General features: G+C 54.2%; 1 protein-coding gene across 1 annotated transcript; it reads left to right on the forward strand.

The window, feature by feature from the left end:
* The first annotated feature begins 306 nt into the window (after positions 1 to 306).
* On the forward strand, positions 307 to 15,670 carry LOC116937519 (uncharacterized). The gene is made up of 8 exons (XM_076058915.1): positions 307 to 472; positions 2,388 to 2,555; positions 4,024 to 4,100; positions 4,918 to 5,110; positions 5,941 to 6,075; positions 6,637 to 7,109; positions 9,720 to 10,032; positions 11,082 to 15,670. The coding sequence occupies exons 1-8, from the start codon at positions 352 to 354 to the stop codon at positions 12,278 to 12,280; spliced, it is 2,679 nt and encodes an 892-aa protein (XP_075915030.1). The 5' UTR covers positions 307 to 351; the 3' UTR covers positions 12,281 to 15,670.
* The last annotated feature ends 482 nt before the right edge of the window (positions 15,671 to 16,152 follow it).

Raw genomic sequence — 16,152 nt, forward strand, 5'->3', positions numbered from 1 at the left:
GGCGTGGTGCTGGCCACCCACCCCCTCGCGCGTCGTTCCGGCCTTCATAGGCGCTGCTCGCTAACAGCGCTTGCCCAGACAGTCTGTTAAGGCCACACGGGGGATCTTTGTCTCGTATCCCTGTGACTCGCTATCCGTGTGACTCCTTCTCCGTGACTCGCTATCCGTGTGACTCCATCTCCGTGACTCGCAATCCGTGTGACTCCATCTCTGTGACTCGCTATCCGTGTGACTCCATCTCCGTGACTCGCTATCCGTGTGACTCCGTCTCCGTGACTGCATCTCCGTGACTGCGTCTGACCGTCGTCCGCGTCTCGTCCCCTCCGTGTCTCTGCGCCTCAGCAGCAGGAGATGGGCGACTTCCCAGACATCAGAGGCTTCTTCACCAAGGCCGAGTGGGGCGACCTGGCCGAGTGCGAGAAGCGGCGCTACAGGAACATCAAGCAGAACCACGCCGTCATGCTGAACCTCGGTGGGTACGGCAGGCCCGAGCCTCTTCACAAATAAACTAATTGTCGTAGTGATTATAATGATGAGACCAGAACGTCGTAGCAGAGTGCCATGCACGGGGCGCCACGGTGGCTATGAGATGTTAACTACCTCGCCTGGTCTACAGGAGGTCGTGGGTTCGATGCCGACCCTGACGATGCCTGTCACATATCTGGAGTCTGCGTGTGTCTCTCCCCGGTGAGATGTTAACTACCTCGCCTGTTCTACAGGATGTCGTGGGTTTGATGCCGACCCTGACGATGGCTGTCATATATCTGGAGTCTGCGTGTGTCTCTCCCCGGTGAGATGTTAACTACCTCGCCTGGTCTACAGGAGGTCGTGGGTTCGATGCCTGTCCTCTGGGTTGTCGCTCCACAATGTAGAATCAACATCACGCGTTTAACGTATTTGGCTGCTGCTGTAAATGTCCACGTGGTGAGCCACTTGGTTGAGCTGTCATTTGTGGCAGCCAGGTGGCTTCTGAAGAAGAAGCCGATAGCTCAGTGGACTTCACTTGGTGAAGTAAAAATAGATTTAGTTTGTGTATTGTGTCATTGTTGTAACTTTCCTGGCCCCGTGCCCCCTATGGGACATCTGTGAAAAAGAGCTTCATAGCTCATCGGGTTCCTAATGTTGGAGAGTAAACCCACAACATTTACAAAAATAGTTTATTTTGTGTGTGTGTGTGATTTGTTTACCTTTCCTATACTTTGCACTCCTATCGTGTTTACTGTATTGCTTGGTGTTGTTGTAGCAGCCACATTATATAGATGAACGTAGTGGCGGTGGTACACCGTTACGCTGTGTAAAATAATCAGCACATTTTTGGCAATAATTACGTTTTTTTCCTCGCGATTCGAGACACCGGACAGAAGGATATTTCGGGTTGGTGGTGGTAGTGGTGGTGGTGCGTCAAAATCAGTTGTCGTGATGCCGTAGTGGCAGGAAGACGGAACGTGACATGAGCAGAATTGAACACGAAGCTTCGCAGTCTGTTGACGTACAGCGGCGCCCAGTCTGATGACGATCTGCTGCTCCGTGCTCCAGTCGTGCCCAGTGTGATGACGATCTGCTGCTCTGTGCTCCAGCGGCTGCTCCGTGCTCCAGCGGCAAGATTTGACTCCTCGTGCCCCTAGAGACTCGGTGGGACGGTTCCTCGATACGACTCGTGGTGTCGCCACCGCACGTTCGGAATGGGGGACGCGGCTGCTGAATCTGAGTGCAACTTCTGACGGAGAGTCCTGCAGCTCACTCAAGGGGCGACAGCGACGCCGTCGGGACTGTGAAAAATAAGAATAGGTTTTACGCTTTAGGGGAATGAAACAGGAGGCGGTTAAGATGTTCAAACACCAGATAGATTGTAGCTTTTGCAAGGAATCAAGTTACCGCATTAACCACGCGTACTTGTGGCGAACACGACAAACAAACACTCTCTGATAATATTTAATCGTTGTCTTTGAAACTGATTGGTCTACCCCAGAGACAGCCTTCTTCATGGTCTAGTCTCACCAGTGTCAGACCAGAGAACAACACCAAAAGGCGACCGGTACAAAGACAATGCAGCATCGAGAGCATTGATAGCTCGGGATGAGCAGCTACATGACGGGACCTTTTTGCGAGTATCAAAGTGTGAAAAATAAAAATCGATTTTTCCCTTTCTGGCAATCAAACAGGAGGGAGGCGTTAAGATGTCCACACACCAAATAGATTATTCCTTTTGCAAGGAATCAAAGCTACTGCATTAACCACGCGTGCTTGTGGCGAACACGACAAACAAACACTCTCCGATAATAATCACATCGTCAGGACTGTGTTACGAGGAACCGGTGTGTCGCTATGCTGCACCGGTGTACCGCCAATACGTCCAAATAACAATGACCGACTGCCTCCTTGCGCAGGGATGAACCCGGCCCAGCCCGAGTTCATGCGCGCACGCGGCAAGCGCAGGGCGAGGGGGAATGGAGCGGAGTGCGGGCGGTCGAGCGACTCCGACGAGGAATGGACGAGGAGGAGGAAGAGGAAGGAGGTGGCGGTGCACGGAGGACGAAGAGGCGGAGGAGGCAAACGTAAAAGGGCGCTTGCACAGCGTGCAGAAACCCCCTGTAGACTCACACAGAGACCCCTGTAGACTCACGCAGAGACCCCCTTTAGACTCACACAGAGACCCCCTGTAGACTCATACAAAGACTCCCTGTAGACTCATACAGAGACTCCCTGTAGACTCATATAGAGACCCCCTGTAGACTCACACAGAGACCCCCTGTAGACTCACACAGAGACCCCTGTAGACTCACGCAGAGACCCCCTGTAGACTCATACAGAGACCCCCTGTAGACTCACACAGAGACGCCTGTAAACTCACACAGAGACCCCCTGTAGACTTTTTACAGAGACCCCCTGTAGACTCACACAGAGACGCCTGTAAACTCACACAGAGACCCCCTGTAGACTCACACAGAGACCCCCTGTAGACTCACACAGAGACCCCCTGTAGACTCACACAGAGACCCCCTGTAGACTCACACAGAGACCCCCTGTAGACTCACACAGAGACCCCTGTAGACTCACACAGAGACCCCTGTAGACTCACACAGAGACCCCCCGTAGACTCACACAGAGACCCCCTGTAGACTCACGCAGAGACCCCTGTAGACTCACACAGAGACCCCTGTAAACTCACACAGAGACCCCTGTAGACTCGCACAGAGACCCCCTGTAGACTCACACAGAGACCCCCTGTAGACTCACACAGAGACCCGTGTAGACTAACACAGAGACCCCCTGTAGACTCACACAGACCTGTCTAGACTCACACAGAGACCCCCTGTAGACTCACACAGAGACCCCTGTAAACTCACACAGAGACCCCTGTAGACTCACACAGGGACCCCTGTAGACTCACACAGAGGCCCCCTGTAGACTCACACAGAGACCCCCTGTAGACTCACACAGAGACCCCCTGTAGACTCACACAGAGCCCCCTGTAGACTCACACAGAGCGCCCTGTAGATTCACACAAAGACCCCTGTAGACTCATGCAGAGGCCCCCTGAAGACTCACGAAGAGACCCCCTGTAGACTCACACAGAGACCCCTGTAGACTCACACAGAGACCCCCAACCCATGGAACCTGGTTCTGTCCTGTGATAACAGTCTGTTAAGGCTGCACAAGGTAGATCATTAATTTATTTGTAAATATGTGAGTGAGTAAATGCCTGCATGCGTAAATACACACGTGGGTGTGTTCACACGTGTGTGCGTGTGTTAACGGGTATCCATGTGTTCACACACATGGACACGTGTGTGCGTGTGTTCACTTGTGTGCGTGTGTTCATGTGTGTGTGGGTTCACACGTGCGTGCGTGTGTTCACGTGTGTGTGCGTGTGTTCACACGTGTGTGCGTGTGTTCACGTGCGTGTGTTCACGTGTGTGCGTGTTTTCACGTGTGTGCGTGTGTTCACACGTGCGTGTGTTCACGTGTGTGTATTCACACGTGTGTGCGTGTGTTCACACGTGTGTGCGTGTGTTCACGCAGGAGGAGGCAAGGGGGCTGCTTCACGCTGGGCTACCGTGGGAGAGTCGCACGCGAGGGCAGCTCCCAGCAAGCGCAAGGTCTCTGTGCACAGCGCACGGCACTCCTCTCGTTACAGCTGCTGTTGTTGTTGTCTTTAGTTTGTTGACCTTCCCACGCACCTCCCATTAGCGAGGTTGGCTACGTACGGTGCCAAAGAAATTCAACATACGTACGGACTACTAAACACTACTATACCAGGGACGTGCGGTCAGGGGAGGCAGGCGAGGCTTGAGCCTCACCTGTCATATACTCCAATGAAAATAGCTGTTACGAAAAGTAAAAAATAAAAATTTCCACTGCTCTGTTATAAATGTCATTTCTGTATAATCCCAATCATTACAGAGAGATGGTAACAGGCACGTGCTTATTGCCCGCGCTCCATCCAGTTTCTGAGGGGTTGCGCAATCAGAGGGGAGGCTGAGCTCGTCGCTGCCTCACCTCTCGTCTCCCTGTATTTGCAGCGGAGCTCCGCAAATTTGGCGATTTTGACGATCAAAATTATTGGAGTCGTACAGAAATGACGAAATACAGATCAGTGGAAGAATCTTAATTAGTATTTTATTACTTTTTACTTTTCGTAGAAGAGGCTTGGCCTGCCATACCCACCGAGGTTCAGCATGACGACGGCATGGTTATGCGTGATGTATGGAATCAGATATACAGAATCAGAATATCAGAATTAGAATATGTATTGTACTGGAGGAATCCGATGAGGTGTCAGGGTCGAGATCAAACCCGCGACCTCCTGCGTACCAGGCGAGGGAGTGAACATCTCCTAGCCACCGCTGGTCACCGCACCAACTCTGCCCCCCACACCCCCTTCCGATCCCTCACCCCACCGCCCCCTCCGCTCAGACTAAAGCGGAAGCCCTGGAGTACGTGTGGAGCATCTTGCAGGGCGTGGAGGAGGAGCAGCAGCAGGAGGAGGAGTTCAGGGGATTTGAGCTGAGGGAGGTGCACAAGGCCAGGATGGCGATGTTCAGGCTGGAGCGCAGAGCCACCGCCTGCAAGGAGGCCCTGAGGGTGGTGCTCCAGAGGATGCGTGGAGGTGCGTAGCCTGCAGCGGTGATTTCTATTCACACCGCAACTCCACGCTCCCCCTCTATTCTCACCGGAACTCCACGCTCCCCTCTATTCTCACCGGAACTCCACACTCCCCTCTATTCTTACCGGAACTCCACGCTCCCCCTCTATTCTCACCGGAACTCCACACTCCACTCTATTCTCACCGGAACTCCACACTCCTCTCTATTCTCACCGGAACTCCACACTCCACCTCTATTCTCACCGGAACTCCACGCTCCCCTCTATTCCCACCGGAATTCCGCAATCTTCCTCTGCTGCTGATGGAAGTCGCCAATGCTGTTGATGCTACTGCTACATGTGCTCCCGTCAGTGCTGCTGCTGGTACTAATGCAGCCTATGAACCAAACAATGTTTATTTTACCAGGGTGAGCCCCACTGAGCTGTGTAGCTGTTTTTTCAGAAGCGTCCTGGCTATCACAAATGATACCTCAACGTAGTTGACTTTTCACCATCGTCATCACGTGGACATTTATAGCGGCCAAATTACCCTCAACGCGTGACGTCGATTCTGAACGTCGAGGAGAAAACCTGAGGACCCGGAGAAAAATCCACGCAACCACGGGGAGGTACGACACGCAGACTCCAAACGTACAGCGTGGGTCGTCAGGGTCGGGATCGCACCCACGACCTCCCGTAGACCACGCGAGGGAGTCAACATCTCGTCACGGAGGAGAGAGAGAGAGAGACGCGCGGGCTCCAGATGTACGGCAGGTTTCGTCAGGGTCGGGATGGAACCCACGACCTCCCGTACACCGGGAGAGGCGGTCAACATCTCGCCGCGTTTGCCCGCAGGCTTCTCCGTGCCGCCGGCCTCCTCCGCCCAGGCTGCGGCGGTGTCGCTCAGCGCTCGCTCTCGCTACGGCCTGCGGCAGCGCGAGAGGAAAGTCTACACAGAGGTGGAGGAGCCCCAGGACGACGACGACTTCTGTGAGACTCCCTGCTCCCTCTACCTCTCTCTCTCACTTTCTCACTCTCACTGTCACTCTGTTACTTTCTCACTCTCTCTCTCACTGTCAATCTCTCACTGTCACTTTCACACTCTCTCTCACACTGTCACTTTCCCACACCCTCACCTATCTCTCTCGCTTTGTTACACTCTCACTGTCTCACACTCTCACCTATCTCACTCGCTTTGTTACACTCTCACTGTCTCACACTCTCACCTATCTCTCTCCCTTTGTTACACTCTCACTGTCTCACACTCTCACCTATCTCTCTCCCTTTGTAACACTCTCACTGTCTCACACTCTCACCTATCTCTCTCGCTTTGTTACACTCTCACTGTCACTTTCTCACCTATCTCTCTCGCTTTGTTACACTCTCACTGTCTCACACTCTCACCTATGTCCCTCTATTGCTCCCGCGTTCTCACTCGATATATTCCACCTGCTCCCTCTCACTCTCTCCCCCTCGCCCTCCCTCTCACACGCTCCCTTTCTCGCACTCTCACTCACCTCTCTCTCTTTTGCTCCTCGCTCGGGGATGCAGGGAGGGAGGGGAGGGATGCAGGGAGGGTGACAGGGAATACATCTCCGATGAGCGAGCTAAATAATTTCACCATGCAGAGAGGGAGGGAGGGAGGCATCTGTCTGGAGCGCTCCTCACCCTCTCACTCTCTCACAGTGCCACTGCTGCTGCTGCTGTTGCTACTGCGATTCACCCCCCTCCTGCTGCTGCTGCTGCTGTGGCTCTCAGTCTGCGAGCTGTGCAGGGATTTCTACCTGGGGGAGTGCTCCGTGCACGGCCCGCCAGAGTTCATCGCGGACGCGGCCGTGGCCCCGGGAGTGGCCGACAGGGCCCGGCTCAGCCTGCCCCAGGGCCTCACCGTCGGCGCCTCCTCCATCGCCGGCGCCGGCCTCGGGGTGTGGAGCAACAGGAAGAAGCTGCCCAAGGGGGTGATGTTTGGGCCCTACCAGGGAGAGGTGTCTGAGGAGAACCCCGTGAGCGAGTACTGCTGGCTGGTGAGCTGCTGCTGCTGCCACTGCTGCAGCCTCCTCCTATTCCTACATCATCATCGTCATCGTGTGTGTGGAGAGGAGGCTCGTGAAGGAGATGGAGAGAAACCCATAGCTTCACACAGTCACCCACAGACTCGCACAGAGACCTTAGAGACTCGCACAGAGACCCAAAATCTCGCACAGAGACCCAGAGACTCTTACAGAGACCCAGAGAATCGCACAGAGACCCACAGACTCACACAGAGAGACCCACAGTCTCACACAGAGACCTAGAGACTCGCACAGAGACTTGCACAGAGACCCACAGAATCGCACAGAGACCCACAGTCTCACACAGAGACCCAGAGAATCGCACAGAGACCCACAGTCTCACACAGAGACCCAGAGAATCGCACAGAGACCCACAGTCTCACACAGAGACCCAGAGACTCGCACAGAGACCCAGAGACTCGCACAGAGACTCGCACAGAAACCCACAGTCTCATACAGAGACCCAGAGACTCGCACAGAGACTCACACAGGGACCCACAGATTCACAGAGGGACCCACAGATTCACAGAGGGACCCAAAATTTAACGTCATAATGAGTTCAACTTGTAACCCACAGTAGCCGCTCGCTCGCAAGGACAGAACAACTTCGATGCGTAAGGAGGAACCACAGACTGGTGGTTCCTCCTCACGCACTCCTTACGCAAAAATAAACCACGACACCTCGCGGCTGATCTCGTCAAGAAGCATAAACCATCATCACGCAAACTCTGTTCATGCTCGCAGCAGCAGCAGCGGCGGCGTTTGGCTACACATCGTGCAAAGACGATGGTCAGCGCATGGCGCGGCTCTTACAGACGCACTTCTGCGGCCGTCTGGAAGGTTCTTGCTTCCAATATGAGGAAGCCACTGGGAGCTATGCACTTTTAAATCTTGTAGATTTAAAATTCATTTCTTTAGAACTGCTCTTAGTGTTTAGTTTGTTGTCCTTCCCCCCGCACCTCCGATCAGCACGGTTGGCTACGTCCGGTACGAAAGAAGTTCAAGTTACGGTCCAACTCACATTAATTATCCGTGGATCTGCTCGTGTGCGTGTGTGTTTCAGATTTACAAAAACAAAAAGGATCGTGAATATGTTGATGCTCAGGATGAATCAAAATCAAATTGGATGAGGTGATTCTTGTCTTAAGGACCACTGCACAGAGACACCAGAACCACCACACACAGAGACCAGAACCACTACAGAGACCAGAACCACCAAACAGACCAGAACCGCTACACACAGAGACCAGAACCACTACAGAGACCAGAACCACTACACACAGAGACCAGAACCACCACACACAGAGACCAGAACCACTACACAAAGTGACCAGAACCACTACACACAGAGACCAGAACCACTACACACAGAGACCAGAACCATGACATACAGAGACCAGAACCACCACACAGAGACCAGAACCACTACACATAGAGACCAGAACCACTACACAGAGACCAGAACTACTACACACAGAGACCAGAACCACTACACATAGAGACCAGAACCACTACACACAGAGACCAGAACCACTACACATAGAGACCAGAACCACTACACACAGAGACCAGAACTACTACACACAGAGACCAGAACCACTACAGAGACCAGAACCACTACACAGAGACCAGAACCACTACACAGAGACCAGAACCACCACACACAGAGACCAGAACCACCACACACAGAGACCAGAACCACTACACATAGAGACCTGAACCACGACACACAGAGATCGGAACCACTACACACAGAGACCAGAACCACCACACAGAGACCAGAACCACTACACACAGAGACCAGAACCACCACACGTAGAGACCAGAACCACTACACACAGAGACCCGAACCACTACACACAGAGACCAGAACCACTACACACAGAGACCAGAACCACCACACAGAGACCAGAACCACCACACACAGAGACCAGAACCAAGACACACAGAGACCAGAACTACTACACACAGAGACCAGAACCACTACACACAGAGACCAGAACCACGACACATAGAGACCAGAACCACTGCACATAGACCAGAACAACTACACAAAGACCAGAACCACTACACAGAGACCAGAACCACCACACACAGAGACCAGAACCACGACACATAGAGACCAGAACCACTACACACAGAGACCAGAACCACCACACACAGAGACCAGAACCACTACAGAGACCAAAACCACCAAACAGAGACCAGAACCACTACACACAGAGACCAGAACCACTACAGAGACCAGAACCACTATACAGAGACCAGAACCACCACACACAGAGACCAGAATCACCACACACAGAGACCGGAACCACTACAGAGACCAGAACTACTACACACAGACCAGAACCACTACACACAGAGACCAGAACCACTACACATAGAGACCTGAACCACGACACACAGAGACCAGAACCACCACACACAGAGACCAGAACCACTACACACAGAGACCAGAACCACTGCACACAGAGACCCTGGGCCTCCCCTTGTTCGACTCGGCATCAAATGAGCACCCGGTACTGAGCGTGGTTCCAGCCCCACCACCCCAACGTAGCGCCCAGTGCCGGCCCTTAATAGGCGCTCGCTAACGGCGCCCACCCCGCCCCCCGCGTCTGCCCCCGCAGGTTCGTCAACTGCGCGAGGAATGAGCAGGAGCAGAACCTGGTGGCCTTCCAGCACCGGGGGCAGATTTACTACCGCACGTTCCGTGCCGTGGGGCCCGGCTCTGAGCTGCTGGTCTGGTACGGCGAGGAGTTCGCCCAGGAGCTGGGCATCGCCTGCGAGGCCGGGCCCTCGCGACGCCGCAGCAGCAGCAGCAGCAGCGAGTTGGCTCCCAGGGCCACCGCCAGAGACCTGCAGCCCGTGCAGCCTCCACCAAGCGAGGAACACTGTGAGCACCGCTCACCAGAGACTCACCACTGCTCACCAGACTATAGCCACTACTCACCAGAGATGATAGCCACCACTCACCAGAGATGATAGCCACCACTCACCAGAGATGATAGCCACCACTCACCAGCAATGATAGCCACCACTCACCAGAGATGATAGCCACCACTCACCAGCAATGATAGCCACCACTCACCAGAGATGATAGCCACCGCTCACCAGAGATGATAGCCACCGCTCACCAGAGATGATAGCCACCACTCACCAGAGATGATAGCTCCCACTCACCAGCAATGATAGCCACCACTCACCAGAAATGATAGCCACCACTCACCAGAGATGATAGCCACCACTCACCAGAGATGATAGCCACCACTCACCAGAGATGATAGCCACCACTCACCAGAGATGATAGCCACCGCTTACCAGAGATGATAGCCACCGCTCACCAGAGATGATAGCCACCGCTTACCAGAGATGATAGCCACTGCTCACCAGAGATGATAGGCACCACCCACACTAATAAGGTGCAAGTTAGTAACAGGTGTGGTGTGTAGTAGTAAACATCGCCACTGGGGAGACAAAGGCGGCCATGTGTGGTGCTGGCCGCCCTCCCACTCGTGTGCCGTGCTGGCCTTCATCGGTGCCCGATAACAGCACTTGTCCCATAAGTATATACAGGCTACACGGGGGTTCTTTGTCTTTGTGTGTATATATAATGGGGCCCAGGCCACCTGAGTTCGATTCCCACTCACGGTCAACGTCAGTGGTGAATATTTAGGCCTCCCCTAGGTTGACTCAGCCTCAAATGAGTACCTAGCTTAAACGTGGAAACATCGCCACTGGAGAGACAAAGGCGGCCGGGCCTGGTGTTGGCCACCTACTCCCTCGTGTGCCATGCCAGCCTTCATAGGTACTCGCAAACAGCACTTGCCCCAATAGTCTGATATGGCTGTTGGGGACCTTTACCTTTGTATATACACACACGTGTTCAAGAGTGCTCATGTCTAGGTGTTGGTGTGTGCGTCTTGTGCCTCTGGGATGACGCAGGTGTAGTGGGTGTGGAGGTCACAAGGCTGCCGTGTCCTGCCTGCAACCGTCAGTTCATCTTCCGCTCTAGTCTAGAGCATCACGTGCAGAGGAGACACCCCACTAAGCCCAGTAACAAAAGTCATCAGTGTGACCAATGTCCATACAGCACAGACCGCAAGAGTAGCTTGAAGATACACCAGAGAACACACACGAGAGAGAAGCCGTTCAAGTGCACCGTGTGTGAGAAGGCGTTTGCACATCTACAACATCTTCACAACCACCAGAGAACACACACGGGAGAGAAGCCGTTCAAGTGCACCGTGTGTGAGAAGGCGTTTGCACAACTACCACATCTTCACAGCCACCAGAGAACACACACGGGAGAGAAGCCGTTCAAGTGCACCGTGTGTGAGAAGGCGTTTGCACATCTACAACATCTTCACAGCCACCAGAGAACACACACGGGAGAGAAGCCGTTCAAGTGCACCGTGTGTGAGAAGGCGTTTGCACAACTACCACATCTTCACAGCCACCAGAGAACGCACACGGGAGAGAAGCTGTTCAAGTGCACCGTGTGTGAGAAGGCGTTTGCACAACTACCAGATCTTCACAGGCACCAGAGAACACACACGGAAGAGAAGCCGTTCAAGTGCACCGTGTGTGAGAAGGCGTTTGCACGGCTATCAGATCTCCACAGCCACCAGAGAACACACACGGGAGAGAAGCCGTTCAAGTGCACCGTGTGTGAGAAGGCGTTTGCATTACTATCAACACTTCATAGCCACCAGAGAACACACACGGGAGAGAAGCCGTTCAAGTGCACCGTGTGTGAGAAGGCGTTTGCACGGCCATCAACACTTCACAGGCACCAGAGAACACACACGGGAGAGAAGCCGTTCAAGTGCACCGTGTGTGAGAAGGCGTTTGCATTACTATCAACACTTCATAGCCACCAGAGAACACACACGGGAGAGAAGCCGTTCAAGTGCACCGTGTGTGAGAAGGCGTTTGCACGGCCATCAACTCTTCACAGCCACCAGAGAACACACACGGGAGAGAAGCCATTCAAGTGCACCGTGTGTGAGAAGGCGTTTGCACGGCCATCAACACTTCACAGCCACCAGAGAACACACACCGGCCAGAATGCATTTTCTCATCCACGTGAAAACAGAAAAGTCAGCCATCCTGAGCACAAAGCGCACAGCGCCGAGCTGTGAATTAGTTTCAAACAACAGGCCACGTGATTAGCCGAGGCTGTGCCACTCTTGAAACTGATTTTGAACGTGAACACGGAAACCTACGGAATCCTCCTACACCTGCCTCACACCCTGTGGGGGGCGGGAGATTAAACCGGTCCCAACCACTGCACGTCCCCACCCCACCCCCACCACCTGGGGGTCCCTGTGTGTGTGAGTGTGCAGAGTCCCCCGTGCAGAGCTGCACTGTTGTTACCCTAGAGGGGGGCACCGCAGGGCGATCCACCTACAGATACCCCAGTCTGCACGTCTCCCGCCGCTCTCCGTGAGCACCGCGTGCCGACTCGTAGCCCTGCCCCGTGCGACGTACGTACAGTGCGTACCCATCCAGCGGTAGGCCGAACCGCGGCCGATGACGAAGGTGGCGTCCGCTCACGAATCTCCGTGCACTCAGTCCCGTAGCCCCGAGCCATCGCTTGCGCGATATTCACTTTGCTGCTGAGAGGGAAGCTACGGGGAGGAGGTGGGGGGTGGGGGGTTGGTAGGAGAGGACATCTGTGGAACGGCTGGAGATCTGCGGAGAAGAGCTTCATAGCTCATCGGATTCCTGTGGCCTGAAAAAATATTCAGAGATGGCATTGGGGGGGTGTATGCATGAGTGGGCCATCTGCGCTTGGATCACCATGCGTGTTGTTGCTGCTGCCTCCCCCGTTGAAAATGTTCCCGGCGTGAACTTTGACCCTTTGCCGTTGCGACGACGCCGCGCGCCGTGCGTGAACGTCGTCGTCGTCGGAACAACGAAACGCAGTGAGAACTAAAGTAACTTTATCGGTAGCGAGGCTCCCACAGGGCCACGCGGGGCAGGGAGCGTGGCACAGTTTTGGCGCCGGCTAGCGCAGAGTGGCGGCGGTCGTGTCGCTACGCTTCTCTGCGGTGAGCAACGACGTCTTGATAACAACAGCAGCAGTCGCTCGCTCAATTCGTGGGATTCTGCGGTGAACGGTGAAACCCACCCCGTGAAAGGTGACGCCCACCCCGTGAACGGTGACGCCCACCCCGTGAACGGTGACGCCCACCCCGTGAACGGTGACGCCCACCCCGTGAACGGCGACGCCCACCCCGTGAACGGCGACGCCCACCCAGTGAACGGCGACGCCCACCCCGTGAACGGTGACACCCACCCCGTGAACGGCGACGCCCACCCAGTGAACCGTGACACCCACCCTGTAACTCTGCAGACGTCTCGGACGTGGGAAAGTGTTGAGAGATTCTTTGCATCGTCCCGGTTGCTCGCGTGTCGTCGCACGGTGGTGGCGCGCGTTGACTCTTACACGGTTAAGAAAGTTGAGCGTTAGTTTGTGATTCTGTTTAAAATTATATACTTACTTAAACTAACAAAAATTATCTTGGGATTTTACTAAGTAAGGTCCAACAGAATATGTAGAGGCTCTTTTATCAGACGCTACCACCTGGCCATCACAAATGAAAGCTCAGCGAAGTGGCTCATCATTGTGTGGACATTGATAGCGGCCAGATACTCTGATTGCGTGATCTCGATTCTAAATGTCGAGGGGAAAAACCGGAGGACCTGGAGAAAAATCCACACGACCACGGGGAGAGAGAGAGAGACACGCGCAAACTCAAAATATACAGCAGGCGTCAGGGTCGGAATCGAACCAACGATCTCCTGTATACCAGGAGAGGTGGTTAACATCTCAACATGCGTTCAGAGTATTTGGCTGCTGTAAATGTCACGTGACAAGCAACTTCGGTGCGCCGCCGTCATTTGTGATAGGCAGGTCGCTACCGCACAGCTCAGTGGGGGCCTTACCTGGAAAAGTAAAGTGAAGTAAAAAAACAAAAACCTGCTGTTGAGAATGACCTCACCGGACCGGTGGAGGCAGCGCTGACGTCTTGGTCCCAATTGGCAGCGCCGGCGTCTCGTTGGTTGTGAAGGCAGCCCAGCTCACACAGCCCGTGCCGGTGTCTCCAGGAGGTGGGAGCGACTTGCTCTGTGTCAGTGTCTCCAGGAGGTCCCAGCGACTTGCTCTGTGTCAGTGTCTCCAGGAGGTCCCAGCGACCTGCTCTGTCAGTGTCTCCAGGAGGTGGGAGCGACTTGCTCTGTGTCAGTGTCTCCAGGAGGTGGGAGCGACTTGCTCTGTGTCAGTGTCTCCAGGAGGTCCCAGCGACTTGCTCTGTGTCAGTGTCTCCAGGAGGTGGGAGCGACTTGCTCTGTGTCAGTGTCTCCAGGAGGTGGGAGCGACTTGCCCTGTGTCAGTGTCTCCAGGAGGTGGGAGCGACTTGCTCTGTGTCAGTGTCTCCAGGAGGTCCCAGCGACTTGCTCTGTCAGTGTCTCCAGGAGGTGGGAGCGACTTGCTCTGTGGCGACACTTTTCCGTGACAGAGGTTTGGTTTTTGTTATTGTTGTTGTTGGGTTAGAGATCTCGTAAACATAAACATTGTGTCGTTAACCCACCACCACCCACCACCATCGCCTGGCACGGCCAATCAGTAACGGTTTGTCACGTAAACGAAACGTGCCAATTGGTTACCAACTTCAGCACACACGGCGCTTGTGTGTCGGGGAGAGTGAACCCACCACAGCATTTACAATTCGAGTACCGGTGACGTTTCACCGGCGATTACAAACAACGGCGACCGGCTTCATCGGGCGACGTGCCAGGATTGTGATCCAACGCCATCTAACCCGGCGGCAACGACGACAAAAACCTTCGTCGCAGATACCGCCGGTCGCGAGAGACCGCGCGTGGCGCTTTGTGTTGCCGTCGCGTTGCCGCGAATCGTCGAAGCGCGTTCACGGTCCGTCGTTCTCCCGCAACGCGGCGGTGGTTGTTGCGTTCCTGAAGAACAACCGCGTTGTGGAGAAATAATATAAACTATAGTGGGGGGTGAAGCGTGGTCCGCGATAACACGCGAGATGATGGGCAAGACAGAGGCGGGACTAAGACCGAGGCGCGTGGGTAGCGTCTAGAAGCATCCAGCAGCATCCCAACGCCTCCTCCTCGTTGCGACGCCGCTACGCCGAGGGCAGCCGCACGTAGAACCGCTTACTCCTACTCGCGTTGAGACGTAGTTCCGTTCGCTCGGTCGCGTCGCATCCAATCCGCGTCCTCGTTACGGACGGCGTGTATCCCCTTACGATACGTTCACGGCGTTACGTCGTCCAATTGGCGTCGTTAGAACTAACACGCAGAGTTGTAGCGGAACCAGACTGTACCCGTTGTCTCCTGCTGTTCAACGCAGAGGCCGCATTGACCGTTCCAATAGTCACTGTAGCCATTGCGAGCCCCAAGTTGTTGTTGGCTCCCGGCTCTTAAACTCGCGTTTTTCTGGATTTTCTTGTTGTTATTCTGTCTCTCGCTGTTCAAATAAACCAACCGTTAAAATTAAAGACTGATCATTTCTTTTGTCAGTGGGCAAACGTACAAAATCAGCAGGGATCAAATGCTTTTTTCCCCCTCACTGTCATCTGTAATCGTTACACACAGCAGCACCTGGTCACAACTGCTCGCCGCTGATCCTAACAACACCGATCCAGTCGTCATCCCTGCACGTCAAGGATGGTAAAACTATGACCCAACAAACTTACACATCACACTGTCCTACAGACTTCACTTCACACGCCCCTACAGACTTCACTTCACACGCCGCTACAGACTTCAATTCACACGCTCCTACAGACTTCAATTCACACGCCCCTACAGACTTCACTTCACACGCCCCTACAGACTTCACATCACACTGTCCTACAGACTTCAATTCACACGCCCCTACAGACTTCACTTCACACGCCCCTACAGACTTCTATTCACACGCCCCCACAGACTTCAATTCACACGCCCCTACAGAGTTGTGTTGGTCACGTGCCTACCT

This window comes from Petromyzon marinus (assembly GCF_048934315.1).
Source record: "Petromyzon marinus isolate PM22_M1 ecotype Great Lakes invasive population chromosome 80 unlocalized genomic scaffold, UKy_Petmar_22M1.pri1.0 chr80_unloc.3, whole genome shotgun sequence".
Lineage (NCBI taxonomy): Eukaryota > Metazoa > Chordata > Hyperoartia > Petromyzontiformes > Petromyzontidae > Petromyzon > Petromyzon marinus.

What these genes read in the sequence shown, in the direction of transcription:
- LOC116937519 (XM_076058915.1), top strand. Translation starts at nt 352, where the DNA reads ATGGGCGACTTCCCAGACATCAGAGGCTTCTTCACCAAGGCCGAGTGG. An exon ending in AAGAGGCGGAGGAGGCAAAC is followed by an intron (nt 2,556 to 4,023) that starts GTAAAAGGGCGC and finishes GTGTTCACGCAG; the next exon opens with GAGGAGGCAAGGGGGCTGCT. An exon ending in TCCACCAAGCGAGGAACACT is followed by an intron (nt 10,033 to 11,081) that starts GTGAGCACCGCT and finishes GGGATGACGCAG; the next exon opens with GTGTAGTGGGTGTGGAGGTC.